This window comes from Salvia miltiorrhiza, chromosome 2 (genome assembly GCF_028751815.1).
Source record: "Salvia miltiorrhiza cultivar Shanhuang (shh) chromosome 2, IMPLAD_Smil_shh, whole genome shotgun sequence".
Taxonomy (NCBI): domain Eukaryota; kingdom Viridiplantae; phylum Streptophyta; class Magnoliopsida; order Lamiales; family Lamiaceae; genus Salvia; species Salvia miltiorrhiza.
Genome location: NC_080388.1, coordinates 30,577,445 through 30,601,122, shown reverse-complemented (window position 1 = coordinate 30,601,122; position 23,678 = coordinate 30,577,445). Strand labels below are relative to the sequence as shown.

Here is a 23,678-nt window from a genome sequence, read left to right as displayed (position 1 = left end):
CAATTGTTAGGTCCTGAGGGTCTCGAATAGGTGTATGGGGGGGGGGGAATACACCTATAGGCTATTTTTGCACAATCTACTGACCTCAATCAGAGGGATCTCAGTCAGAGATCAAAACGAAACTTTGCACGTAAACAATGACTCATGTTTTACTGAAATCAGTTTTGACCAACAGGGTTGACGACTGATACTGAAAGCTCTTCAGTAATGAGTTATCAGTTAAGTTGCTGGAACTTAACTGATGCAAGTAAGGGCTTCAGTCGTGTTTGCTAGGATAGAGATGATATCACTCTTCCTGACTATCAGAGGATAGTTCAGTCAGATCGATATCATGCGCAGCGGAAATTAAACTTAGTTTCGTAATAGCCTCGGTGAAGCAGGTTGTTGGATTAAGGTTTCTCTTTGCTGTTAGTCAGTGTTCAGTTTTATCAATTGAAATAGCACAAGTAAGAATGTAAAACTGAAAGCTGTAAACAGCACAGACACTTTTACGTGGTTCGGAAAAACCCTTTCCTACATCCACGGTTGGTTGATCAGACCAATAATCCACTCCGCAAGTGCTTCACTGGTGCACTGCAAACCGTACCCGTGTGCTTGCCTGGTGCACACAACCGTGAACTGAAGAATCTTCAGCACCCACACAACCTCGCGTAGGATTTCCCTTCTAAGCACACCTCGTGCTCAGACTTTTCACTCAGAGTTTAGAGTACCTTCCTGAACTCCGAACCACTCAAACACTCTTATGGGGGGGGAGGTTTGAACGAGTGCCAACTATACTTACAAAGAACAAGTTCTTTGAAGCAAGTTTGACCTTTGACTTCTGGGTAAACAGATAAATGCCTAGGGTCTAAGAGAATGTATGTAATCAGCAGTGACTGATTTTGGCTTTGGAATTCTCTTCTTCGATTCAAGCTTTGGGGAGGTTAAGCTTTAGGCTGAGTAGCAATTTTGGCAGAGCTTCAGCTTATGTCGTTGAATCGGTGAAGGTTGAAGTGATCCTCGAGCGCTATTTGTAGGAGAACTCTTGAATAGATCCGTTGGCGTAAATCGTCCTCAAGATTTCTTCCGTTGGAGAGCAATTCGAATTTGGGCTGAGGCTTCAATCTTCGAGGTTCCTTGTCTGTGTGGAAACGGCTCTCTTTGATGGACAGGAGATGTGACGTCTCTGAAAAGTTACCACCAGATAGGAATGACCTCTGCAGAGATAAGATATTCTGAGATCTCTGCATTTAATGCGGCTGTACTTGTGCGTACGTGGCTTCCTCTGAACGTTGGAAGATCAGTCCTAGGAGGAATGTTCAACTGATACTTGACTTTAGTATCAGTCCATTGCGCGCACTAAATAATCAGTCTTCAACTGATTCTTCAACTGGTACTTCAGTTGGTATCTGCAGTCTTCAGTCTTCAGTCTTCGTTCTTCAGTCTTTAGTCTTCAGTCTTTGACACCGCAAGCTAAACTAGAAACGAACTCTAACACTTGAGTTCAAAACGATTCTAGTCTATTACATATAAGTCCTATGAATTTTGGTATCATCAAAACAAGGGTTAGGATATTCCACAAGGTTCCCAACATTTTCAAAAATAAAATGTATACAATTTCAGTAAATTTAAATAAATGTGCTATTGCAAAATTAAACTCTTCAATTTACTAATATATAGTAACAACATAAAAAAAATAAAATGAAAGAATATGGAAAAAGGAATTAAAGAACTGTAACATTTTAAAAATGAGAAATGTGAGAGGATATGATAGAGCAGGGAAGAGAGAGAAGAGAGAAAAAAAATAAATTTGTGACTTTTAAACTATAATAACTTATGGTTTTAAATTTATTTTTTATAATTTTTACATCAAATTAAAGATATCGTTATTATCTTTAATTTAACATCCATATTGAATATTTTTTTTATAAATTAAAGTTGATGATTTTAAAAGAGAATCAAAAACTACAAAAAGAAAAATAAAGAGAGAGAAATTTTGGTGGAAAAAATTTTACGTTAGACTCCTCTTTTATATTATATATAGATTAGTTTTGATTTTAACTTTTTCATTTAATTAAAATAACAAATTTAAATAACATAATTCTTAAAATTAAAACTACATTAATTTAAAATACGAAAATTAAAATTACATAAATTAGAAATACATAAAATTAAAAAAAAAATCAAACATCCCTAGCTCTCTGTCTCGCTAGGATCACAGCCACCCGTTGTGCATGTATTTCTCGTTGCTCGATTTCATCCTTGACGTATCCATGAATAAAATATTATTGTTATGTATCTCTCGCTTGAGCCGATTCTTTTTCTCATAACTTCAGCGATTTTTGGTGAGATTTATGCGCGTTTCGCCCATGAATTCCACGTACTCGGGAGGAGAGATCGAGTCTTCCGATTTTTTGCCCTTTGCCGCCTTGTTACCTATTGGTCGAGAAGAATAAATTTCTTTGCCTATGACTGAAGTAGTGAAATCGCCACTCTCCAACATCTTTGTCCTCTTGAAGGAATGAATGTCGCCTCAGAGGTACAAGGACTTGAACTTTCGGTTCGCCCGGAGAATCCTCCACGCGTTCCACCACTTGAATGGAACGCCCTTATTGTGCGATGTATATAGCGTTTGCTTACGCCTTTTCCCGGATCATGTAGTCGAAATAACCAATTGGCATTGGCTTCTACCCATGTAGCCTCCCAAAGCTTGACCTCGACAGTGACACGCGCCCAATGCGATTTGACTTGGCGGATGGTAAACGACTCGGCCACCATGGCGTTTACTCGATTTAGTACTCGCCCACAATAGGGATCCCCTTTTTGGTCGACACCACGGATGGCATCGGGCGGTGAGATCGGTCTCCTCGAGCGTGTAAGCGTGGCTCTCCTTTTTGTCGCCTCCACTAGCCCGCACCTTCTTCTTGTAGGCCTTTGTGTTCCTCGCTTTTGGTGGTTGTGGCTCCGCCTAGCCATGTCTTTCGCCTTGAGGATCCTTCCCCAAATTCACCGCTGAAAGGTTTGGTTGGTAGTATGGACCGAAAGATCACTAGTTCAAATTTGAAGAAAAATAATCGAGAGAGTTGGGATCCATGGAAGAAAAATTTGAGAGAATGAGAGAAAGTTGAGGGAGAATGAGAGAAATTTGAGCAAAAGGATGAAGTAGTTAAATACGAGGGAGAAAGATTTTAGTGTGAAAATAGTGTAGGAATAGATAGGTATTTATAGAAGAAAAATAAAATAGAAAAAGGTGAAGTCGCCGTTTGAGAAAAGAAGGAAAAAAAATGGCTGAAAATAGTCGTTGCACTCCTGATTTCAAATTTAAATAATTTTTATTTTTAATTTTTTTTAATAGGCGAGTGTAATTCACACGTTATTATTTATAAGGAAGAACAAGCTTGACTTATCCCATCGCCTCTGCATCGATTCGGCTGAATCGAATCACCCCATCGAATCAGCCGATATAAATGCTCTTATGCCGTTCTAGTGTAATTCCAAGATATGAAGCTCACCGAATTATCCACTCAATTGTGTTTTATGATGAAAATACATGTTTTTAGCATTATGTTTATGTTTAATATAAATTTTTTAGTCATTTTTATCACAAGTAGCATTTGCACTCGTGCAACGCAAGAAAAATATTTTTATATTTTATTATATATAAAATTGATTATCATTTGATTATTATATAAAAATTTCAAATGTATAATTTAAGATAAATATATTTTAGTTTAATATAAAAATAATAAAGAATAATTCATATTAATAAAAAATATTGTGAAAAAAGACAACAATATAAGTTAAAAGATAATTGAAAAAAAATAGATTTATTAAAAAAAAAGAGGATAGAGGAGAGAGAATTTTCTTAAAATTTAATCTTTAAATAAATATAATTTTTATATTTTAAATCCAATATTTACATAACATATATCAAATTAAAGCTCTTGTCATGATCTTTAATTTGATATGCATATCAAATATTTTATAATTAGTCGAATTTCACAATTTAAAAAAAGAAATAAAATAGAAAAATAAGAAGTTAAAGAAAAAATAAATATGTATAGCTTATGAATAAACCTTCAATTTTATTATAACTACTAAATTACCATTCAATTTTGAAATTGATTTCAAATCAATTTGAAATTGAAAACTTCCTTTTTAATATAGTACTAGCATTTGCACTCGTGCAACGCACACAAAATATTTTTATATTTTATTATATATAAAATTGATATTAATTTGATTATTATATAAAAATTCTAAATATAATAAAAAAATACTACTATAATTTAAGATAAATATATTTTAGTTTATTATAAAAATAATAAAGAATAATTCATATTAATAAAAATTGATATTGTAAAAAAAAGAAAACAATATAAGTTAAAAGATAATTGAAAAAAATAGATTTATTCAAAAAAAAGAGGAAAGAGGAGAGAGATTTTTCTTAAATTTTAATCTTTAAGTAAATATAGTTTTTATATTTTAAATCCAATATTTACATAACATATACCAAATTAAAGCTCTTGTCATGATCTTTAATTTGATATGCATATCAAATATTTTATAATTAGTCGAATTTCATAATTTTAAAAAAGAAATAAAATAGAAAAATAAGAAGTTAAAAGGAAAAGAAAAAAAAATGTATGACTTATAAATAAACCTTCAATTTTATTCTAACTATAAAATTACCAGAGGAGCGGGTTTCATCAGAGAAACGGGCTTCCCAAAGAAGTTAGAGGAATGGGCCTTATCAAAGGAACGGCCTACACCAGAGAAGCCATTCTCGCCAGAGCAACGGTCTTCGCCAGAGGGATCACCAGAAGAGCGGGAAAATCTCCCGCTTGAGGGCAATTTTACTATTATGCCCCTGACCACGCAAGACGCATGCTCCGGCAATGGAGTTACCATTTTACCCTTTACGTGTAATCTATAAATAGCCCTTGGCATGTGCCTTGTAAACCTACGCTTTCAATACTTTTACTACTGCAACAATTTTCCCTCGTGCTCTCAGCGATCTAGCAATCTTCTCTCACTTTTACGATCGATCTCTAGATAAAATCCACAATTCACCGATAATTTACCAAACAAACGATCATTTATGCTTTACCAAAAATTGATTTGAAATCAATTTGAAATTGAAAATCTAATATAGATAAGATAGATATTTTTAGCAAGACGAGTTTGAAATGATGTTGACTCGTGGTGGTAGTTGGGGTCCACGACATCAAATTCGGAACAGTAGACACACAGAGAGTCGAGTGGCGTTTCCTTGGAGTAAAGTAGAGTCGTGTTTTGAAAGAATTAGGTATAAAGCAGCGAAAGAGTTTGTGCCCAAATCAAGAAAAATGGGCAAGGATAGACCCGCAAACGAAAACGCAGGCAAACGGCGCGCCCACCATAAATCCGATTCGGAATCCGAGCCCGACCCGGACTCTGACTCCGATCACGATTCCGACGGCACCAGGAAACGGAGCAAGCGCCACAGTAGAACCCGGAGCTCCAGCTCCAAGAGAAGGCGCTCCAGGGATTCCGATTCCTATACCTCTTCGTCGCACTCCGATGAAGACTCTTACGATTCCGAGTCGGACGAAGAGGAGAGGAGGCGCCACAGGAGGGAGAGGAGGAGGAGAGAGGAGAAGAAGGAGAGGCGGATGAGAGAGAAGGAGAAGGAGAGGAAGAGGAAGAGGAGGGAAGAGAAGAAGCGGAAAGAGAAGAAGAAAAAGAAGGAGAAAGACAAGGGGCAGAAAGGCGCCGTCACTAATTCCTGGGGGAAGTATGGGATTATTAGAGAGACTGATATGTGGTATGTTAATTTGCTCACAATTTCACCTTTTGCTTACATGTTAGGGAGTAGGCTGTTCAATTCATGGCGTTGAAAGAATGATGAATATCTTCTTGTCCTTTGTGGTTGAGGCTGAAGAGTAGCTTTGAGATGGTTATATGCTGCAAAATTGATTTCTTTATTATTATTATTTTTTTTTTTTTTTTTTTTGGAAAATAGATGGTTTTATATAAGGTTAGAGACTGCTTAGCTTGTGTTGTTTCTGCTAGCCTAGCTTTAGTTGATCGGGGTCTGTTTCTTTCGTGTCATGATAAATTAACACCATGTTTCTACTGGAAAACAATAGAGAAAATGAAAGGAAGTTAAAATGCTTGCGCAGGGGAAAGGGCGAACATCCTTCATTTTTTACATGATAAGATTATTCTGTGCCTCAAATATTTTTTTCCCTTAATCTTGCAATAACTGTGAGCTGCTATGCTCATTTTTTATGATTACTGCTTTTGGTTCCATTTCTTAGAATTTTATCGATTAACTGTTAAGTACCTTGTTGGGTTACTTTTGATGTAGTATCCATTAACATGATTTATTGTAGGAATAAGCGACCTGAGTTTACCGCATGGTTAGCAGAAGTGAAAAAGGTATTCTTTTGGATGAACTTATCAGTTTCCTTTACTACAGTTGTGTACTTGTGTTCCTTGTGAAAATTCTTGTTCTTGTATTGTTCCCATGGAATTTTAATAGTGTTCTTTATCATTGTTTTGTTCACTATATATGGCTGATGGTTCTCTCAAAGTATTTTTGTATGCTTTCCATTTTTTTTATACTGAGGAAGATATGTCTAGCAACGAAAGTTTCCATAGAACAGCAGCCTGCATATGTTTTGGGACAGACCTATTCTATCCATTGTTTTTTAGACTCTGGGGGGAGTGATTCCGTTTATGATACTTTCTGATTTTTCTGTTAACAGGTCAACCTGGAAAGTCTAGCCAATTGGGAAGAGAAGCAGCTCTTCAAAGAGTAATTTCTTGTACTTGATTGTATCTAGAGTCCTAGACTTCTATGAAATGTTATACCTGAAAATAAGCTTGACACTTAGTGTCAAAATGACTTGACCATTCTTCCTTTGTACAATATGCTTTTATTGATGGACTAAAATTTCCTAATGCTTGTCTTCTCTGCAGCTTCATGGAAGATCATAACACAGCAACCTTCCCATCTAAAAAGTTAGTCCTCTTTCCTTTTTTACTATGCTACCTCTCAAACTTTATTGGTTTGGACACATATTTTCTTATTCCTCTTTAAGATGTTTTCTTATCCGTCTCAATAATACTTCAAAGTTTCTTTCGTTGTGGCCTTTTGATAACGAACCATGAGTGGTTTACAAGCTGTCGTGAATTATTAGTTGCTTCTTTATGTTTTTATTTATTTTTCAGTTATGGTTTAGTATCAGTTACATTTTTATTTAAGAGTCAGGCCCATGCTTTTGCATGGGCTTTAGAGTAGGGTTTGTAACTATTAGTTATAGATTCTATTTTCATTGACATTGTTAGGGTAGCTTTTGTTGATTGGGATTTTGGGACGGTAGAATTACCGTAGGCCTCAGTTTGAGCAGTTCTCTTTGCAATATATCTTTTGTTTCCGGCGTCATTCACCTTTACTCCATCACCTTTAATGGATTGTTTTTGTCGATTCTGTTATTTCATTTACCTATGTTTTTATAGTATTATTTGGGGGTATCCTCTGCTCAGACATGCAAGTACGATTGTCGCCAGCTCCATTACTTATTTCTGTTGCATGAATGATTCTTGTTCTTATGTGTGCAGGTATTATAACCTCGATGCTTATTACAAACATAAAATAGAAAAGGAAGTCAAAAAGGGATTTGCTAAAGTGCAGGAGTCCGAACGTACTGTATTCAATGATGAAGAACAGCGCAGGTGAAAAATCTTTTTCCGTTGAGTTTTACATTCTCTGATCATTACTGAATATTGTGATTACAAACCACTAGTTCTAGCATTGTTTTGAAAAATTTATGGTTCAACGACTTTTCATTAGTTTACTTTCATAATCCAAGTTTAATTTGGCTAAATTTAACAAACTGATGAAGTAAGAGTTGGGTTGAGAGCTATAAATTGCTCTTGTTTGGTTTTTAGAATTGTTGTGCAATTAGTGCCACTTTTAGTAAAATCGTAATTACATAGATATGTTTACATTTCTATATGATAAGAATCATAAGATATCTCTTTCTAGAAATATTTGTTATCATTTTTAATTTTGGATATTCAGTAATGCAGAATGGCACTATTAAAGAAGGATTTAATGTCTGAAAGTTCATTCATGATGAGTTATATCTTACTCCCTCCGTCCCAATAATGAAGACACACTTCATTTGGGCACGGAGATTAAGGTGAGGTAGTTTAAGGAATAAAGTGTGTTGTGGGTATTTGATTAAGAAGTTGATTAGGGGCTTTATTTATTTTTATTTTAAATTATTTTAACTCACACTCTCTCTCTCTCTCTCTCTCTCTCATCTTCTCCGGCTCCGACTACCACCGCCGACCATCGCCGCCACCGCCAACTGCCACCGTCGATTCTCTCTGTTATGCCGCCGGAAAATCAAACTTAGAAATCGCTAATTATCCAAACAATTTAGCACCAAATCTGTGACTGCAAAATAAAAATTGGCAAAGAACAAACAATTCTCATTCCAAACAAAACTATATCCATTCCAAAACAAAAATCGGCAAACGTTTGAAACAAAAATTGTCAGAAACAAAAATTGGAAGAAATAAAAATTGACACAAAACTATTCTCATTCCAAAATGAAAATTGAGGGATCTGAAATTGGGGTATGAATCTTCAAGGGAAACTTAGGGATCTAGGTTTTTGGGAGAAGTAGAAAAGATTGGGGGTTGTGCGATGGCCGCTGCCATCGGAGAGAGAAAGAGGCCGGAGCTGCGTGGTGGTGGTTCGGCTGCATAAGGCGGTGGTGGTTTGGCGGATCTGGATCCGCCATGTATCTCGAGTGACGCCTCTCTCTTCCTCTCTCAAATCGACCCTAGAACCAGATCCACCGATTTTCAAATCGAACCCAGAAATTTCAGATCCATCTTCTCTTCCTCTCTCAAATCGAACCCAGAAATTGAGGGTTCTAAAATTGGGGGACTGTGTGGTAGTGGTTCGGCGGCTCAGGGTTTCGAAATTGGTGGTTCGGCGACGCCAATGGTGGCTCGTTGCTGCTGTTCTTCCGGCGTCGAGAGAGAGAAGGCGAGACAGAGGCGAGACCGGTAGCGCCGAGAGAGAGAGGGTGAGACAAAGGCGAGACAAGGGACGCTTGCGGAGGTCCGATTGATGTTCGCCGGAGTTCTGCAAAGGAAATGAGAAAAGGGGTTTGACTGTTTGAGGGAGAATCGGAGAGAAAGAGGGAGGGGCTAGGGCTCGGCAGGGCAGCGGCGGTGATGGGGGGGAGGGCGCGATGAGGATGGATGCTGCCGGCAGGGCATGCAGCGGCGACGCCGTGGTCAGGGCGGCGGCGGAGCCAAGAGAGCCGTGAGAGAGAGATGATGAGTGAGAATATTCAAGAGAGGGAGAAATGATTTAGGGTTTTATTAGATGATTAGTGATAAATTAATTAATGATTGTTAAGTTCTAATTCTTTCCTTATTTGGAAGTGTGTCTTTATTATTGGGACAGCCCAATAAGGAAAGTGTGTCTTCAATAATGGGACGGAGGGAGTAATATCTTATAGAACTAACTAATATCGTATGTTTATATGGAAATCCAATAGTACAGATGACATAATTAGTAAAGGATTTTGTTTTTTTAAAGTGAATTTGGTTTGTTTTTCAGATTACTTTACTATGATAGTATCTGATAATTTCTGTGAATATTTCATGAATAAAAAGGCTTGTAATTCTGATTCTAGCACTGAAAACGTTCAAAAGAACAAAACTGCATCCTTCTACTTCTACTTGTTAGGATCGAATTTATGATTTTAAGTTTTTGTTTTCGGCCTGAAAGCTCTGTAAGTGTGAGCAAACTTGGTCAAGAATTTATAGAGTTAACTGTAACTGGCCATTCTCCATAGTCTTGATTTGAAGCTGCCCTTTTCTCATAAAGAGACTTAAAGCATGCGTTAGAAATAATTGAGGAATCCTACTGACAGCCCATTTATGCCTGACAGTATCTTATCGATTACTGAGTACAATATCTAGTTTGCTTAGGTGATATCATTCTTGTTTATTGCTCTCAATGGATTTTATTCAATAACTTAGTGCGACATTGAAATTTTATCTTGAAATGCCTTCCAGTCTGCATATGACTGAATGTTGTAAACTGCCTTTTCTGAAAAAAAGAATTTCTGTTCACCCCCTCGGGAAGGAAAAGTTTATTTGGTATCAGCAACATGTGTCGAGGAATCATTCTCGTTTGGCTCCATTTCATTCACTACGTACTTAACCACTTGATGTTGAAACTGTCTAAGGACTATTTGTATGTATTGCAAGTGACCGGTTCTATTTTCAGTTTGAGTTTCTTGCCAACTTTGATCTTCGATGATCTTTAGTCCGACACTCAGTCCAGGGCTGAAGTCCATAATGTTCTTCCTTGCAATGTCCTCTGTTACAGGCTAGAATTGCAGAAAGAGCGTGAAAGACAAAAAGAGGAACAGGTGCAAGCATTACAGCAGTCGATGCAGTCTGGAATGGTATGCTGTTTATGAATAATTTTCTTCATCATTATTTTTTCTTTCTATATTTATTTTTCTCCCACTTGGAGGCATGATTGACAAATGTGTTGGCTTCATTCTCATTCTCGTTTGATATGTTTAGGCTCAAGCAATGAAAGAGCAAGCCCAACTCAGGGAAGAGATGGCTTATCAATATAAGCTTGGCAACTTTGAGGTGAGGTGACTGTTGTGTCAATATGATCCATCCCTACCGTGTCTGCTAACAGGGGTGGTTTTCTTTAAAATTTGTAGGCGGCAGCTGCTATTCAAAGAAGGTTGGATCCCGATGTTGCTACCTGAGGAACTATTTGATGCTTCTTGGATCTCTTTTAATGCGTTTATACTACCCTAAAAGTAGAGCGAAGCGGTTTTTAGGAGTAAGATCTGAGACGTTGGGACAGATGCTGATGCTTCAGTTTGCGTCTGAAGAATATGATCTTTCTTGTTTACGTTAGGTTTCCGTATCGCAGGTGCCTTCTTTCATATTCATCTTCCAAATTTTGGGATGTAGTAGCTGTAGATTCCGTAGAATTTGTGCCTGAAACTGATGATAGAGGATATGTTTAATACATATATGGTGTGAGACCACTTTGTTAAATATTTTTGGTCACTGGAGAAAGTTACAGATATTGAAGCTGCTAGCCATATAAATGAACGAATTCTTTTTGTTCGTTGATGAAGGTTAATATTCCTGAAATTGCACTTATTTATCAGAATTTTGGGAAAATTTTAGAATAATTTATTGCATTACATTTTGTTGTAAAACTGTGCGCTTATACACCAAGAAATTGAAGCTTTGGATTATGCCAAGACTTTTTCAAATGACATTTGAACTGAGTTTGAATATAAATTAGCATAATGTAGTTTTTATTTTGTTTACTTATCAAATGAAATTACAAATTTACAATCTGGTTTGCTATGTGCGTGAATATGTTTATGAAAATGAGCTCAACTTAACTACTTACGATCGGGTTCGTGCCAGTAACTTCCTTTCCAAAATCTTGCTTATAATGGAACATAGCTCTTAATATATTTTTAGAAGCTAACACAATAACTTAGATACTGAAAATCTGAGCAATGTGCAGGAAACTAGATGAAATTATACAAAAATGGGTTGCTGGATTCTCGAAATAAAAGATACTAATAGCCTAACAGTTTGAATAGGTGGTATACATATATCAAAACAAGCATTCAGAATTGATGATGGGGAATATATGAAATGACAAAATCACCCTGCTATAAACAAAGCTTTCAATGAAGTAAACTGAACACGTAGTTTTTGGGGAAAACTCCAGCAAAGATACTCTCCTCAGCACAAAACATACTCTCCAAGAAGCATTACCGGAATAATCTCTTGCTCAAACATGATTACATGAACGAAAAAGAAACTACTTCAGAATTAAATGCAGTGAACAATGGCTGCATGAGAATTCAACACCAGTGGAAAAACAAAAAAGTTACTCTTCCATGTGCATGAGAATTCATTACTTACCACATGAGAAGCTAATCACTGCAGCTTTCCTGTAAACTTTGCTGATGCCGGAAACCGGTGCCACTTATAGATGATGCAGCAAGGGACCAACGATTCTGCTTCAGTAATTCAATTTATATGGCCACAATTGCAAAGAATCTTACATCAATAGAATCTATGTTAATAATTCAGTTGAAAACAGCAAACCACTGAGACATACTGGGAGAGATTACACTCCTTCCCTAGATAACAATCAGGTTAACATAAGGATTCTGTTTCTCAATAAATAGCCTAACAGAATCTGTCTATCATCTGCAAACACTACTGTCCTAATAAATGAAGATGACGAGATCCATATATATGGCAGACTAAAGCATTAGAATAGAAAGCCCACATGGTCAAAAGAGCACTATCATATAACCCAACAGCTGGGAAAAAAAGGCATTGCCGACAGTAAAAGTAATGGGCTAATTTGATAAGTGTGGTACAAAAATGTGTGAGAAGAACTTACCAGCTCGCACATTACGGAATCTATTAACCAAAAAATTGATATACACGACAGATTACAAACATGTAACCACCGAGAGAGAAGGTGTTTTCCCTGTAAAGTAATTCATAACTCTTATCAAAATTTTGAATTCCTGAGACATGTAAACCCTCTCAATTCATATTCAATTGATAGTGCACACAATACACACTCTGAGCCCACTATTCCTACAACAAATGTACAGAGGACTAAAAAAGGCAATGTAAACTAGTTCATATCAATCCAGACCTAAGTTGGGGATAAAAGTTTGAAAAAACCTTAATCAACTATAGTTCTAGAAACTTTCTCCATCCAACAGAAATCTTCATACTGGTTTTTTTTCCTTCTATTGTCGGCACAACATGATTTTATCAACAGAATCTAGGATCTAGTTGATCTTTCGTTTCCATCTCTCTGACGCTGTTCATAATGTTTTGGATCTTCTTTCCAAGTGATTGATTGTGTTCCTCAATGTGTTCGAATATCATTTCCAAATGCCTTTTGTATGTCGCAACCTTCTTTTTTTCAATTGCCAGCTGTTGCGATAGTTCCCGGATTTTATCGTGCTCATTGGGGTATTGATCATAAATGAGATCCCTTCGGCCTTTACCGGGAGTTAGAGGATGAGTATGCTCCTTTACAAATTTTGTAACTGTCCATTTACCCGAACTTACTTTTCTAACTAAAATCATGGCTCTGCAACCAACCCTTGTCTCAACCCTTTGGCGTACGATCTTCTCTCGTTTGTCAGGCATCCTGAAGCCCTCTTTGTTGCAAACCAGTGCCCGACCAATGGCAGTTCCATCACGCCTTGATCGAGAAAGCTTGCTGACACGGATGACAAAACCAACTCTTGTCGCATATGAGTTATAAAAAGCATGTGCTGCAGCTTCAGACTCAAACTCTTGGCCCACATATGGTTCATCAATAGGAGTGACGCAATTAACATCCTGCAATTCATCCAGTTGAAACAAATCCCTCTCGGAGGAATCTTCGTCCACTTTAATATCTAGTCCGTGCTGGAGCACCCCGTCAGCAGAACTCCCGACAATTGTATCGTCATCATCTGTTCTTCCTTCATAATTAGTAGAACTTCCTACTACTTCGCCATTTACATCACCATTTATCTCATAATCCATCAAAATCTTGAGCAATAACTAGCTCCTACTTCAAGAACCCTGATATTAAGAAATTCTGCAAATTAGGATCGCCTTCAGCTGGAAGGACATCAAGAATTCTCTCAAGTTTCTACAATCACTTCAAGAACTCTACCAGCTTAATAATTAGAAAATTAATTCCAAAAATTTCGACTTTTATCGACATATAAATACTGCTGGATCATTTTAGTATACTTCAGACATCTATAATTTATTTGATGCACCTTTCACAATAAAAATGCTATAAAGAAGCCCTTTTTTGTATCCATACAGTTCAAAACCCTAAACATGTAGATGTAGCCATTACTTCATACCAAAAAAATTGATGCTTTTCTTCTTCTTCTTTTCTCTCGACAAAAATGCCTATCTCCTTGCCTTGAAACAGTCTAAAGCTCAACTAATTAGAAAATCAATCTTATATCTTGGAAACAGAAAATCAAAATAGAGTGAAAAAAGAAACAATTGCTTTCCCATGTTCAACCCTTGAAGTTTTACGCATTGGTTGCATTAAAATTCCAAAAAACGAGGAGTAACATACAATAGAATATAAATCACATATTTGCAATCTCCGACATTCATGAGTTACAAGATTGGAAAATAAAAAATATCTTCATTGTAACACGCACAAAAAACATAAAAGGAAAAGAAGAGGATTGAGCAGATAGGTATGGACGATCACTCCTGATCCGCGATAATCAACGGAGAAAAGAAATCGAATCGGAGAAGAAGAAGAAAGCATACCGGAGGCGGCGGCGTAGGGAGAGATTGGCGTCGCCGCCGCTGACTTTGAGGAGGCGAAGTGGCCAGTGTCCGAAACAAGTGGGGCCGCAGCACGAGCAATTGAGAGTGAGTTAAGAGGGTTGGGATTTGCGACTACCATTTTATATGCGAGGGCAATTCCGTCCTTTTCAAAATATGACATGAATTTAGTTGAGTTGAGGATATCACTAGACCTATTTTTTGTACGACTATTATTTCTGTCTTCCTTCTTGTCTCAAAAATTCATCTGCTGCCTACGCCTTTATAATATACTTTCTCTGTCCCCAATAACTATTTCCTTTTAAAACAAATTCTATACTCGATCTTATATTTATAATTTTTATATTACTCTCTTCATCCCGTAAAGCTTGAATGGTAGTATTACTTTTCGGGCTGTCCCTCGAAATTTGAGCACTTTTTTTATATGACAATTTTTTTTACATTTGTTCACTTTTTTTTTCCCCTACAACATTTAACACACAAAATACTAACTCCTTAAAATTCATGCTGAAAAGAAATTGTTCAAACTTCGCAGGACGGAGGAAGTATTTCATTGTATTTCAATTAAGTTGTGCTGCATATTGCTCAAGCTTCCCTTTGAATGTTTCAAATAGATGATTGACTTTACTATTTAAATGCAGATATTTATGATTCTGTTATAATATTGTTATTTGTCTTCTTCTTTTTCAATTTCAAATAATATCAGACAATCAACTGCTGCCATATCTGAGCTCAAAGAAACAGCTGAGAAATAAGTTATATTTGAAAAATTGTTTGAAATCATTAGACTTCAAGAACTATAGTGTACACTGTGATTCTGTGCAAGCATTGATTTTTGGTGCAGGAAAATTGAATTACATGAAGCAGAAAATTGAAAGAGATGTTGTCATTAAGAATTTGCAAAAAGAAAAAGAAAGCATACTGCATACATTTAAGCTATTCTCATTCACTCTATAAGATTTGAAGATTTGTGATACAACAACATTCTCTTCTTCACATCTGTTTTCATCTACCAAAGTATGTTACAACTACTGCCTGTAGAAGTATTAACATCAAACTAACTATAATTTTCGTTTGCGTTGCTGACTTCCTCTACCGCGGCATAGAGGAAGATCTCTGTGTCATTTCTTGCAGAATTCTGAAGGAAGCCGGGGAAGAAACAGAAACGGAAGCAGAGGAGCGAAGGAGAGGAGTACCAACCCGAGTTGAAGTCTCGTTAGCAGATGGTGGGGATTGATCGCTGATGGCAACCGTGGTTTGTTGCAGCTCGATTTCTGCAGCTGACTGAGGGCCGAACCTGGGACTGTCTAGTAACTGATGATCATCTTCCTCGACTGACATGACTGTGCTAGTATCTGTGTGAATGGTTGAATCGTCTGTGAAGATGCCCAGTTTTCTCCTCCTCCGAGCTGCCTTTCCCCATCCATGAATCGTCTCTCGTATATTGTGTGGAATCAGGGCAGCCTTGTAGTTCGTTCCCATCTAAACAACGAAACAAACCAAACATTATTGTATAAGATAGACAACCCAGATTCGGGCGATCGTTCCCATCTAAACAACGAAACAAACTAAACATTATTATTCAGGCGATTGAGGATTTAAGCCATTCGTATCACCTGAGTAACTAATGCATAGAGTGGAAGGGTGCTGTAGCTGCACAAGAATTGCCCTGCAAACCTGGAGGACAAAAGCTGCAGCCTTAGTTTTTCAACTTCAGATCATCTTAGGACGAGAAAATTGAAGTTACTTAGACGTACCCAACAATTAGTCGTAAGTAGACTAGTAAGTGAAAATTGAAGTTACTTAGACGTACCCAACAATTAGTCGTAAGTAGACTAGTAAGTGGTTCCTTATGAAGCAAGAATTGTAGCCAAACTGCCACTGCAATATAAGAACTTCCTCATTGCATGTTGTAATTAACAAAAACTTCAACCATATCACAACCTTGATATCAAATTATCCATTGACATTTGTAGGAAAACCATAGTTTGATACATGATAAATTCGGAATACTGATGCTCGACATATCTTTCTGGAAAACATTAGTTCCAGAACATTCCAAATTTGAGAACTTATAAAGAAAATAAACCAAAGCAAGAAAGGAGGACGTACCCAGAACCAGAAGAATGAAGCAAGCTCAAATGCATTCTGCCACAGTGTTAACATAGATAAAAATCGTTAGTGTTGAACTTATTTTGTAACGGGACCATAACATAAACCACTAGAAAACTCAAAGGAAACACGCGATAGCCCTAGACACACACATATACACACAAATCAGTAGTGAAAAAAGTGGAAAACCTGGAACACACACACATATACACACAAATCAGTAGTGAAAAAAGTGGAAAACCTGGAACAGGATAAAATGAATCAGGGACAGCAACAGTTCTGGCTTCTTGAACCAAAACAGTTCATCTCGGGGTCTAAACTTAGGTCCATTAAAACTCCCAGTAATTCCGGCACTCTCTAATGCCAAGGTTGCTATGATATGTTGCAGCTTTGTGCCAACAAGTAGAACAAGCTGCAATTCAACACAATGCCGTTATTTAAATGAAGTAATCTCGTACTATTTGTCCCATTTCTGTATGCAACTTATTGAGTACTAAACTAGTCCTAAGCCCTAAGACACGAAGTCTCGAATACATGTTTCCAAAGATGAGAAGCATCATATGTTTATGCTTTGTAACTTACAGTGACAGGAATAAGTGCAATCCAGAAGTAGAGATTGGATCCTGTAATAAAAGTTAACAGCCGAAGAATAAATAGGAGGACAAGAAATCAATTGAAAGGCATATAACAAAACGTTACTGCTAAATCAGTAGCAGGAGTAACTGAAAGCAAAGTGGACCGGGATGTGATGGCAAAGAGAGTAACTGAAAGCAAAGTGGACCGGGATATGATGGCAAAGAGATGTTCCACACAGTGGCGGAGCCAGAAATTTACATTAGGGGTGCTAAACTTGTATGAGGGTTCGGGGACTATCCCAACCAAATTCTATTATAATCTATATTTTTTAGAATATTATATTTAGAAAATAAAATTTTATAAGTTTTTTATATTATATAAAATAGCTCTAACAAAAATAATAGCATTAAAATGAAATGAAATTATTTTATAGTTGAAGCCTTATCAAATGAATGATCAAGATTTTGACAAAACCTTTTTTATCTAATGAACACTATTATCTCTTTAAAGTTTTCACCAAAATACCTAGATATTTTTTCTTTCAAATTTTCTATTAGTGTAGAAAGAGTTTTTGGAACTTTTAATTACATATCAGTATTTCACAACATATTTTTTGAGAGGTTAATTGGCCGTAAATCCACAAACTATTAGTGAATTTTGGTATTTTTCCAATTCTATAATTAACTATAAAGTTATAGATCAGTATTTCACAACATATTTTTTGAGACGTTAATTGGCTGTAAGTCCACAAACTATTAGTGAATTTTGGTATTTTTATATTTAAATTAATTACCTTTAAATAAAGAAACATGCAATTATCTACACAAATTATTAAAATTAAAATTAAAAATCTATTAATTGATACTAAATTAAGTTGATTAATTGATTTAAATATAGAAACTATTTAAACAAATTAATTACATATATATATATATATGTGTGTAAATAATAATTAAATTGATTTCTTTTAAAAAAAAATTGAAAGTTTGGGAGTAGGCTTCAGCCCACCCTAGCCTCCATGTGGATCCTTCCACACGTAAATGAGTTATAATGAAAAAACTAACTGGATCGACAATCATTTTCTAGTGATAATGTAGTTTCACCAGAAATGACCCGGGGTCAATCTCATAATTTCCTAGAGAGAGAGAGAGTTGCCATAGAAGCTTTTAACTAACTAACCTTTTACATTGAACAGCATAAAAGCTACAACGAATCCCCAGAGTGGAGCGCTGTAAAATCCACAAGAAGGGGGGTGTCAGAAAGCTTCCACGACGACCATGGAGTAACAAAATATTATATTTAACGGATTTGAACTAATTAGCTTTGTACACAGCTCAGGCCAACTTTTACCGGAAGCATGAGTAGATTACACAAATAGATAGCAAGTGATTAATGCAATATAACCATTACAATGTACTATAATCCTTCATTTATTGGCATATGATAAGTCATTAAAAGCATTTAGAGTTTATCAACATCAACTTTAATTATTTTGGCTTTGCTGTCAGTGAAAATGATAGGAGCTTGAAATTCTTGCAATCTAGTACAGAACTTCCCTTAGTTTAAGAAGCATGAGCACGATATTCGATTAATGAACATTGTTAAAAATGTCAACCATTCAATACTAGGAGAATAGTCAGCATTTGAAATGATAATTTTCCTTACCTGACACCAACTATCCTTTGAAATTCCTCTTCCATAGAACGAATCATATAGCTGTGGAAATCATATGTTGATGTGAGGTTGTGGTTCTGCCATAAATAAGAAATAGAAAAGTAAGCACTAAGCTTAATTTGTCCAAGTACATCAAAACTTAAATTGATGCAAAACCAACAGAAAGAACATAGCAAAGGCGTATGAGGCAAATCCATGTACGGGGAAACAGAGTGATTAAATATCCATCCATATCATCGATCAAATGACTTGTTGGTTGTTGATCTAGTGAGGTGCAATTTTCTATGGAAAGTCGACAAGTAATTATATAAGACTTCATTTTTTGAAGAAAAAGTCATATAAAAGTGAAAGCATAAAGATCAAGTATGACTACATGTATAATAATCGCTTTCATGAATGTCAAAAGTATCCGTACAGATAGGCATTTCTAAATTCTAAGTTCGCAAGATAATTCATCCTAGTTGTATATTGGATTCAAGTAACTCTTAGGTCAGAATTGTCCGCAGCCTAAAGACTCAACATTATTTTGCAATTAATTGTCCAGACTTGTCGCCGTAGTTGGAAAAAATCTTGAAGTGATGGAAGTTTTTCGTGGAGAATAATGCTTTGAACATAAATCATACTCCATTATTTTTCCACTTTAGAGAATAATGAAATGAAGTTGAATGTTCACATACCGTGATAAATCCTTGTCGAAGGGTGAGGTAATCGGCACGAACAACTGAACGCCCAAACTGGCGGAAGAAGCACGTCTGGATATACATCAATAATATATAATCAGATGAAAGTTGTGTCTAGCCCTTCATAGAGAATTATCTTAAAACATCAACTAGTTTGAGCAAATATTTGTTAATGAATGGACAATAAGAAGTTAGCTAGTGAAAATAAAGAAAAGTTCACATATGCAAATAGGTATCATCAGTAAATCATTCAAGATTATGCTATAATCATAATCCATGTTGGACAACAATTTTATTGAACTTTTCATGCAAGATTGTAGTGAACCTACCACCCAAACAAGAAAGTTGTTCCTCTGCATAGGAGTTGATGTATGGACTCTCACAAAAGTTGATTGTCTTTGCATTGTCATTGCTCTGGTTTTTTCTGCACAGACGAAAATGCACGAGGAGATATTAAAGATACTGACTCAGTGATAGTCAAAGTAAGCGTCCTGGTTGAATTTTCCGTATTAGTTCACTAAAGTAATAGTTTTTTGGTACCATTCTGTGAAAGGAAAGTCTTTATAGCTTTTATTTTTTAAATTCTAAATTATTCTCCACTAGCTCTTAGATTAGGTAACCATTTAACATGGTATAATAGCTGGGCCATAAAAAGGGAATCTGCTCAAATCTCACTGCCTATCATAATATTTAAAAGATTCCAAGGAAAGTGGAGATTCCTATTGAAGTTATTAGGTATCACTAAATGATTTTCCTCTCTAAAAGCTTAAGCTTTTATATGAGATTGTCAATTCGACAGACTATTTGCCACCTACTTGAGCTGTGCGCCCAATCAAAATGGTGAATTTATAAGTTAATCTGACAAATCTTGAGATTTTAAGCAGAGGATAGCAGAATGAAGCGAAAGACTTCACTAGTAGAACTCTCTCCTCATATAAGTGTAGCATTTTAGTCTATAGCCTTCATTGGCATTTCATCAAGGGGTTGAGTTCCTCTAAAATTCACGTCTGTTACTCAAAAGATGCATAATTTCAAGAATCCATAATGAGAAATTTGGATGTTACAGTAAATACATTACAAGGTCAAACTCCGATACAAACAAATTATTTTGTATTTACCACTCAATGAATTATGCCTGTCCAAGTGAGCCTCATCCTCCCATGCTCTCCAACTGTGAATCTAGCAGAAATGTTGAGCAACAAAGATTAGAACTCTTAAAGAGGTAAATAAGTTCATGGATATTCATTAAAAAAAATCTATAAAAAAGATTACATAGTAATAGTAGAATCACATAACTAGAGATAAGGGTTGCAATAAATTTGAAAAGCATTGATAGAAATACCATATATGAAAATAGTATGCTTGGTATTTCAGTAGTAAATAAACTGAATCATCAAAGTACTACCTTTACAATTGCCAGCAACATCGTCAAGCAGCTGTAAGATATATGTGTAATAGCCATAACAAAAATGAACCTATGGAGCTGCTCAAGTCCTTCATATGACACAAACGGTTCATAATTCTGTATGAGAAGTCATAAACTTTGTAAGTTTTTATAGAGATGATGGCAAGAATAACCACATGACAACTATGGGAAAGAAACATAAGTGCATATTTTGACTAATGATTTTATTCCTAAAACTTACCTCTGAGCAAGTATTCTGATTTAGACCCATCAACACTCGCCTGTGTACGCGATGATCAAAGAAGGCAGTCAAAAGTCCACGCTCCTGTAAATGATTATCTTCAATTTCCTCATCGACTTCTTTCCTAGTGCATGGGGCAAATGCACTGTCATAGAACTTCGAAGGTATGCAAATGTTCGATATAATGCTTGAAGTTGCTGTAAGGAGAAGGGATATAAACCCAAGAAGCATCAACTCTGTAGAAGCGCAGTATTGACATGTGAGGCAATGAGTGGACAAAAAACCAACATTGCAACAATACAGATGCAATCGAAGGCAAGTTTTGCATAAACAAAATGGTTCTTATTCGACATAACAAGACTTTCAAAAGAGGATTGCGTGATACATCGTATTTACCTTCCTTCATTTTCTCAACAGCAGCAAGCAAAGGTTTCCGATCAGTTTTTTTTAACCACTGAAAGTGAAATAATAAGAATGCATGAGCTCATGGGAATACGACATTCAATTGCTGACAGATCGAGAGCCATACATTCCTAGTTTTTCTATGCTTTGAATAGGCATAACCAGTACTCCAACAAGAACCAGCATGTGCACACAAAGAACATCGTAATAACAACAAAACCATTCGTAAAAAGTTATACATAAGAATAAGTCCTTGCAACACCATCGTTATCACGACTTACTCAAATCAAGAAAACATAGAGGTAAGTATTTCCACTACCAACTTCACCCTCCACAATTTATAGACTATGCAAGACACATTAAGTGCTTGTTTGGTTCAAGTAGAGGAATGGAAAAGGAATGAAATCAAATAAAGGAGTGGAATGGTAACAATAATCATTACTTTTATTGAGTGTTTGGTTTAACAATGGAAATAAATCATTAGTAAGGGATTCCCTTTCTTTTGTTTCCCCTCTATTTTGAGGGGTAACAAATTGGGTGATTAGGTTAACCTCAAGTAAGGGTAATGGTTAACTCATTACTCAAACCAAACATCAAGTAATGGATTCAATTAATTGAATCCCTTTCCAACCTCTAAAAACACCCAACCAAACGTGGGCTAAATATACTTCATTGTTTCCATTAACAAAGCCAAACAGCATTATGATTCGAAACGAGTATCCTAAAATCAAAAAGGGAAATGCTTGTATCTGCATTCGTCCAAACAAGAAACACACATATATATAGCTGTTGTGAACACAAAAACAGGCAACAACTTCAACATTAAAGAGAATGCAACTCACAATTCCCAAGCGGTGAATCGATCGCTCCACGAGCAGTGAAACGGCAACAAATACGGTCAAAACAGTAGCCACAGACCATGTTGGAGTCAGAGCCAAAGACCTCAGATCCTTCTCGTTTTCTGAGGCTTCGGATTCAGACATTACGGTAAACTGAAACCTCTAAATCCACAGCTCCCCCCAAACTTAGCCCTCTATTACACCTCAATAAAACATATTCTATCAAAAACACAGAAAAAAGAAAAAGAAAAAATCAAAACTTTGCCTCAGAACTATGTTCAAACACGCACTACACTGCAGAAAAAACGCCTAGTGTGAATGCAGCCATTGGTTTGGGTCTAGATTCCATGAATAAAAGAGGGGTCGAAATCAAGAAAATGCAAGGTTGTTGCTCTAATTCTTTAATCTCTGCCGCGAAAGACGGTGAATTGGGAAATAGAAAATAAACATTTGACTGAGATAGCACTCCTTTTCAACACGGGAAACAAAACAAGATTTTATTTTTTTGTGACCAAGAAGAGATTTTGAAGATGAAATGGGCTCTCCCGCAGAAATTGATCCGGGGAGATGAGACAAGAAAGAAGTTCTTTTCAATTTATCTTTTTCCTCTGTGAAAACAATTTTTATTTTCTGACAGAAAAAGGTGTTGGAATAGTTTAATCAGAGTGAATCAAGGGTGATAGGTGAGTGTTGTGGGCTGGCTGGTGGCTGGCGCTGGAGTTGTAAAAGTTTATTTAAGGTTCAACAATTGTTGCTTTCGGCCATTAAGAAAGAAGTGAGCTCCTTCCTCTCTCTCTCTCTCTCTCTCATATAGAATCCAGTTGATCAATGTGTGTCTCTCGGGATATTCATGCAATATGCAATGTCGGGAGTGTATGGGACCGCGTAATTGATGGACCATAATTAGTGTAATACAAATAATAATCGGCCTTCACTAATCACCAGCTCTAATTTTTGCCAATCTTTTCTACCCAAAAATATTTAATAATGAGAACGTATTTTTTTAATAATGGAGGTGGCCGTGGCGGCCAGATTGCATCGTTATGAGTGTATATTAAAATGAAAATCCCTTTAGCTTCACTTGGGTAGCTGACTTGGGTAGGCTTCTCATTTCTAAAACAATAAAAAAAACAAACATATTTCGTCGCTTTATTTGAATATGATCTTATATTTCTTTTGAAACTAAATACGATCTTATATTATTGATCTAATATCCAATTTTTTATACACAAATTTTAATGACAGACCGTGTGCATGGATCTGATAGGTTCTACTCGCCCCGATCTGACCTAACCCGACCCGACATTAAAAATATACTTCATTCGATCCACAAGAGTGTGCATCAC

The 23,678-nt window shown here is 36.2% G+C and overlaps 3 protein-coding genes across 6 annotated transcripts; 1 reads left to right on the top strand and 2 right to left on the bottom strand.

Moving 5' to 3' along the window:
* Nucleotides 1–5,243: 5,243 nt before the first annotated feature.
* LOC131013296 (uncharacterized) lies at nucleotides 5,244–11,161 on the top strand. The gene is made up of 8 exons (XM_057941368.1): nucleotides 5,244–5,785; nucleotides 6,357–6,402; nucleotides 6,732–6,781; nucleotides 6,946–6,987; nucleotides 7,588–7,701; nucleotides 10,391–10,469; nucleotides 10,594–10,665; nucleotides 10,743–11,161. Exons 1-8 carry the CDS (start codon nucleotides 5,328–5,330, stop codon nucleotides 10,788–10,790), a joined length of 909 nt encoding a protein of 302 aa, XP_057797351.1. The 5' UTR covers nucleotides 5,244–5,327; the 3' UTR covers nucleotides 10,791–11,161.
* Nucleotides 11,162–12,556: 1,395 nt separating this feature from the next.
* LOC131013295 (protein FAR1-RELATED SEQUENCE 5-like) lies at nucleotides 12,557–14,640 on the bottom strand. 4 transcript variants are annotated; one of them, XM_057941365.1, is made up of 3 exons: nucleotides 14,386–14,607; nucleotides 13,959–14,030; nucleotides 12,557–13,665 (listed from the first exon to the last, which is right to left on the bottom strand). In XM_057941365.1, exon 3 carries the CDS (start codon nucleotides 13,624–13,626, stop codon nucleotides 12,859–12,861), a length of 768 nt encoding a protein of 255 aa, XP_057797348.1. In that variant the 5' UTR covers nucleotides 13,627–13,665; nucleotides 13,959–14,030; nucleotides 14,386–14,607; the 3' UTR covers nucleotides 12,557–12,858. The 4 variants fall into 4 exon arrangements, with proteins under 4 accessions (XP_057797348.1, XP_057797349.1, XP_057797347.1 ...); XM_057941366.1 differs by having other exon boundaries at nucleotides 13,959–14,019; XM_057941364.1 differs by lacking the exon at nucleotides 13,959–14,030 and having other exon boundaries at nucleotides 14,386–14,640.
* Nucleotides 14,641–15,329: 689 nt separating this feature from the next.
* Nucleotides 15,330–23,154, bottom strand: LOC131013294 (MLO-like protein 11). The gene is made up of 15 exons (XM_057941363.1): nucleotides 22,336–23,154; nucleotides 21,488–21,545; nucleotides 21,092–21,327; nucleotides 20,851–20,967; nucleotides 20,564–20,624; nucleotides 19,775–19,869; nucleotides 19,443–19,517; nucleotides 18,757–18,842; nucleotides 18,271–18,320; nucleotides 17,098–17,138; nucleotides 16,757–16,927; nucleotides 16,516–16,551; nucleotides 16,217–16,284; nucleotides 16,020–16,080; nucleotides 15,330–15,885 (listed from the first exon to the last, which is right to left on the bottom strand). Exons 1-15 carry the CDS (start codon nucleotides 22,474–22,476, stop codon nucleotides 15,496–15,498), a joined length of 1,686 nt encoding a protein of 561 aa, XP_057797346.1. The 5' UTR covers nucleotides 22,477–23,154; the 3' UTR covers nucleotides 15,330–15,495.
* Between the last annotated feature and the right edge of the window lie 524 nt (nucleotides 23,155–23,678).

Coding starts and splice junctions, on each gene's coding strand:
- LOC131013296 (XM_057941368.1), top strand. CDS start 5,328: ATGGGCAAGGATAGACCCGCAAACGAAAACGCAGGCAAACGGCGCGCC. Junction 6,988..7,587: donor GCAACCTTCCCATCTAAAAA/GTTAGTCCTCTT, acceptor TTATGTGTGCAG/GTATTATAACCTCGATGCTT. Junction 7,702..10,390: donor AATGATGAAGAACAGCGCAG/GTGAAAAATCTT, acceptor CCTCTGTTACAG/GCTAGAATTGCAGAAAGAGC.
- LOC131013295 (XM_057941364.1), bottom strand. CDS start 13,626: ATGGATTATGAGATAAATGGTGATGTAAATGGCGAAGTAGTAGGAAGT.
- LOC131013294 (XM_057941363.1), bottom strand. CDS start 22,476: ATGTCTGAATCCGAAGCCTCAGAAAACGAGAAGGATCTGAGGTCTTTG. Junction 20,625..20,850: donor TGTTGCTGGCAATTGTAAAG/GTAGTACTTTGA, acceptor CATTTCTGCTAG/ATTCACAGTTGGAGAGCATG. Junction 19,870..20,563: donor CAGGCATAATTCATTGAGTG/GTAAATACAAAA, acceptor TCGTCTGTGCAG/AAAAAACCAGAGCAATGACA.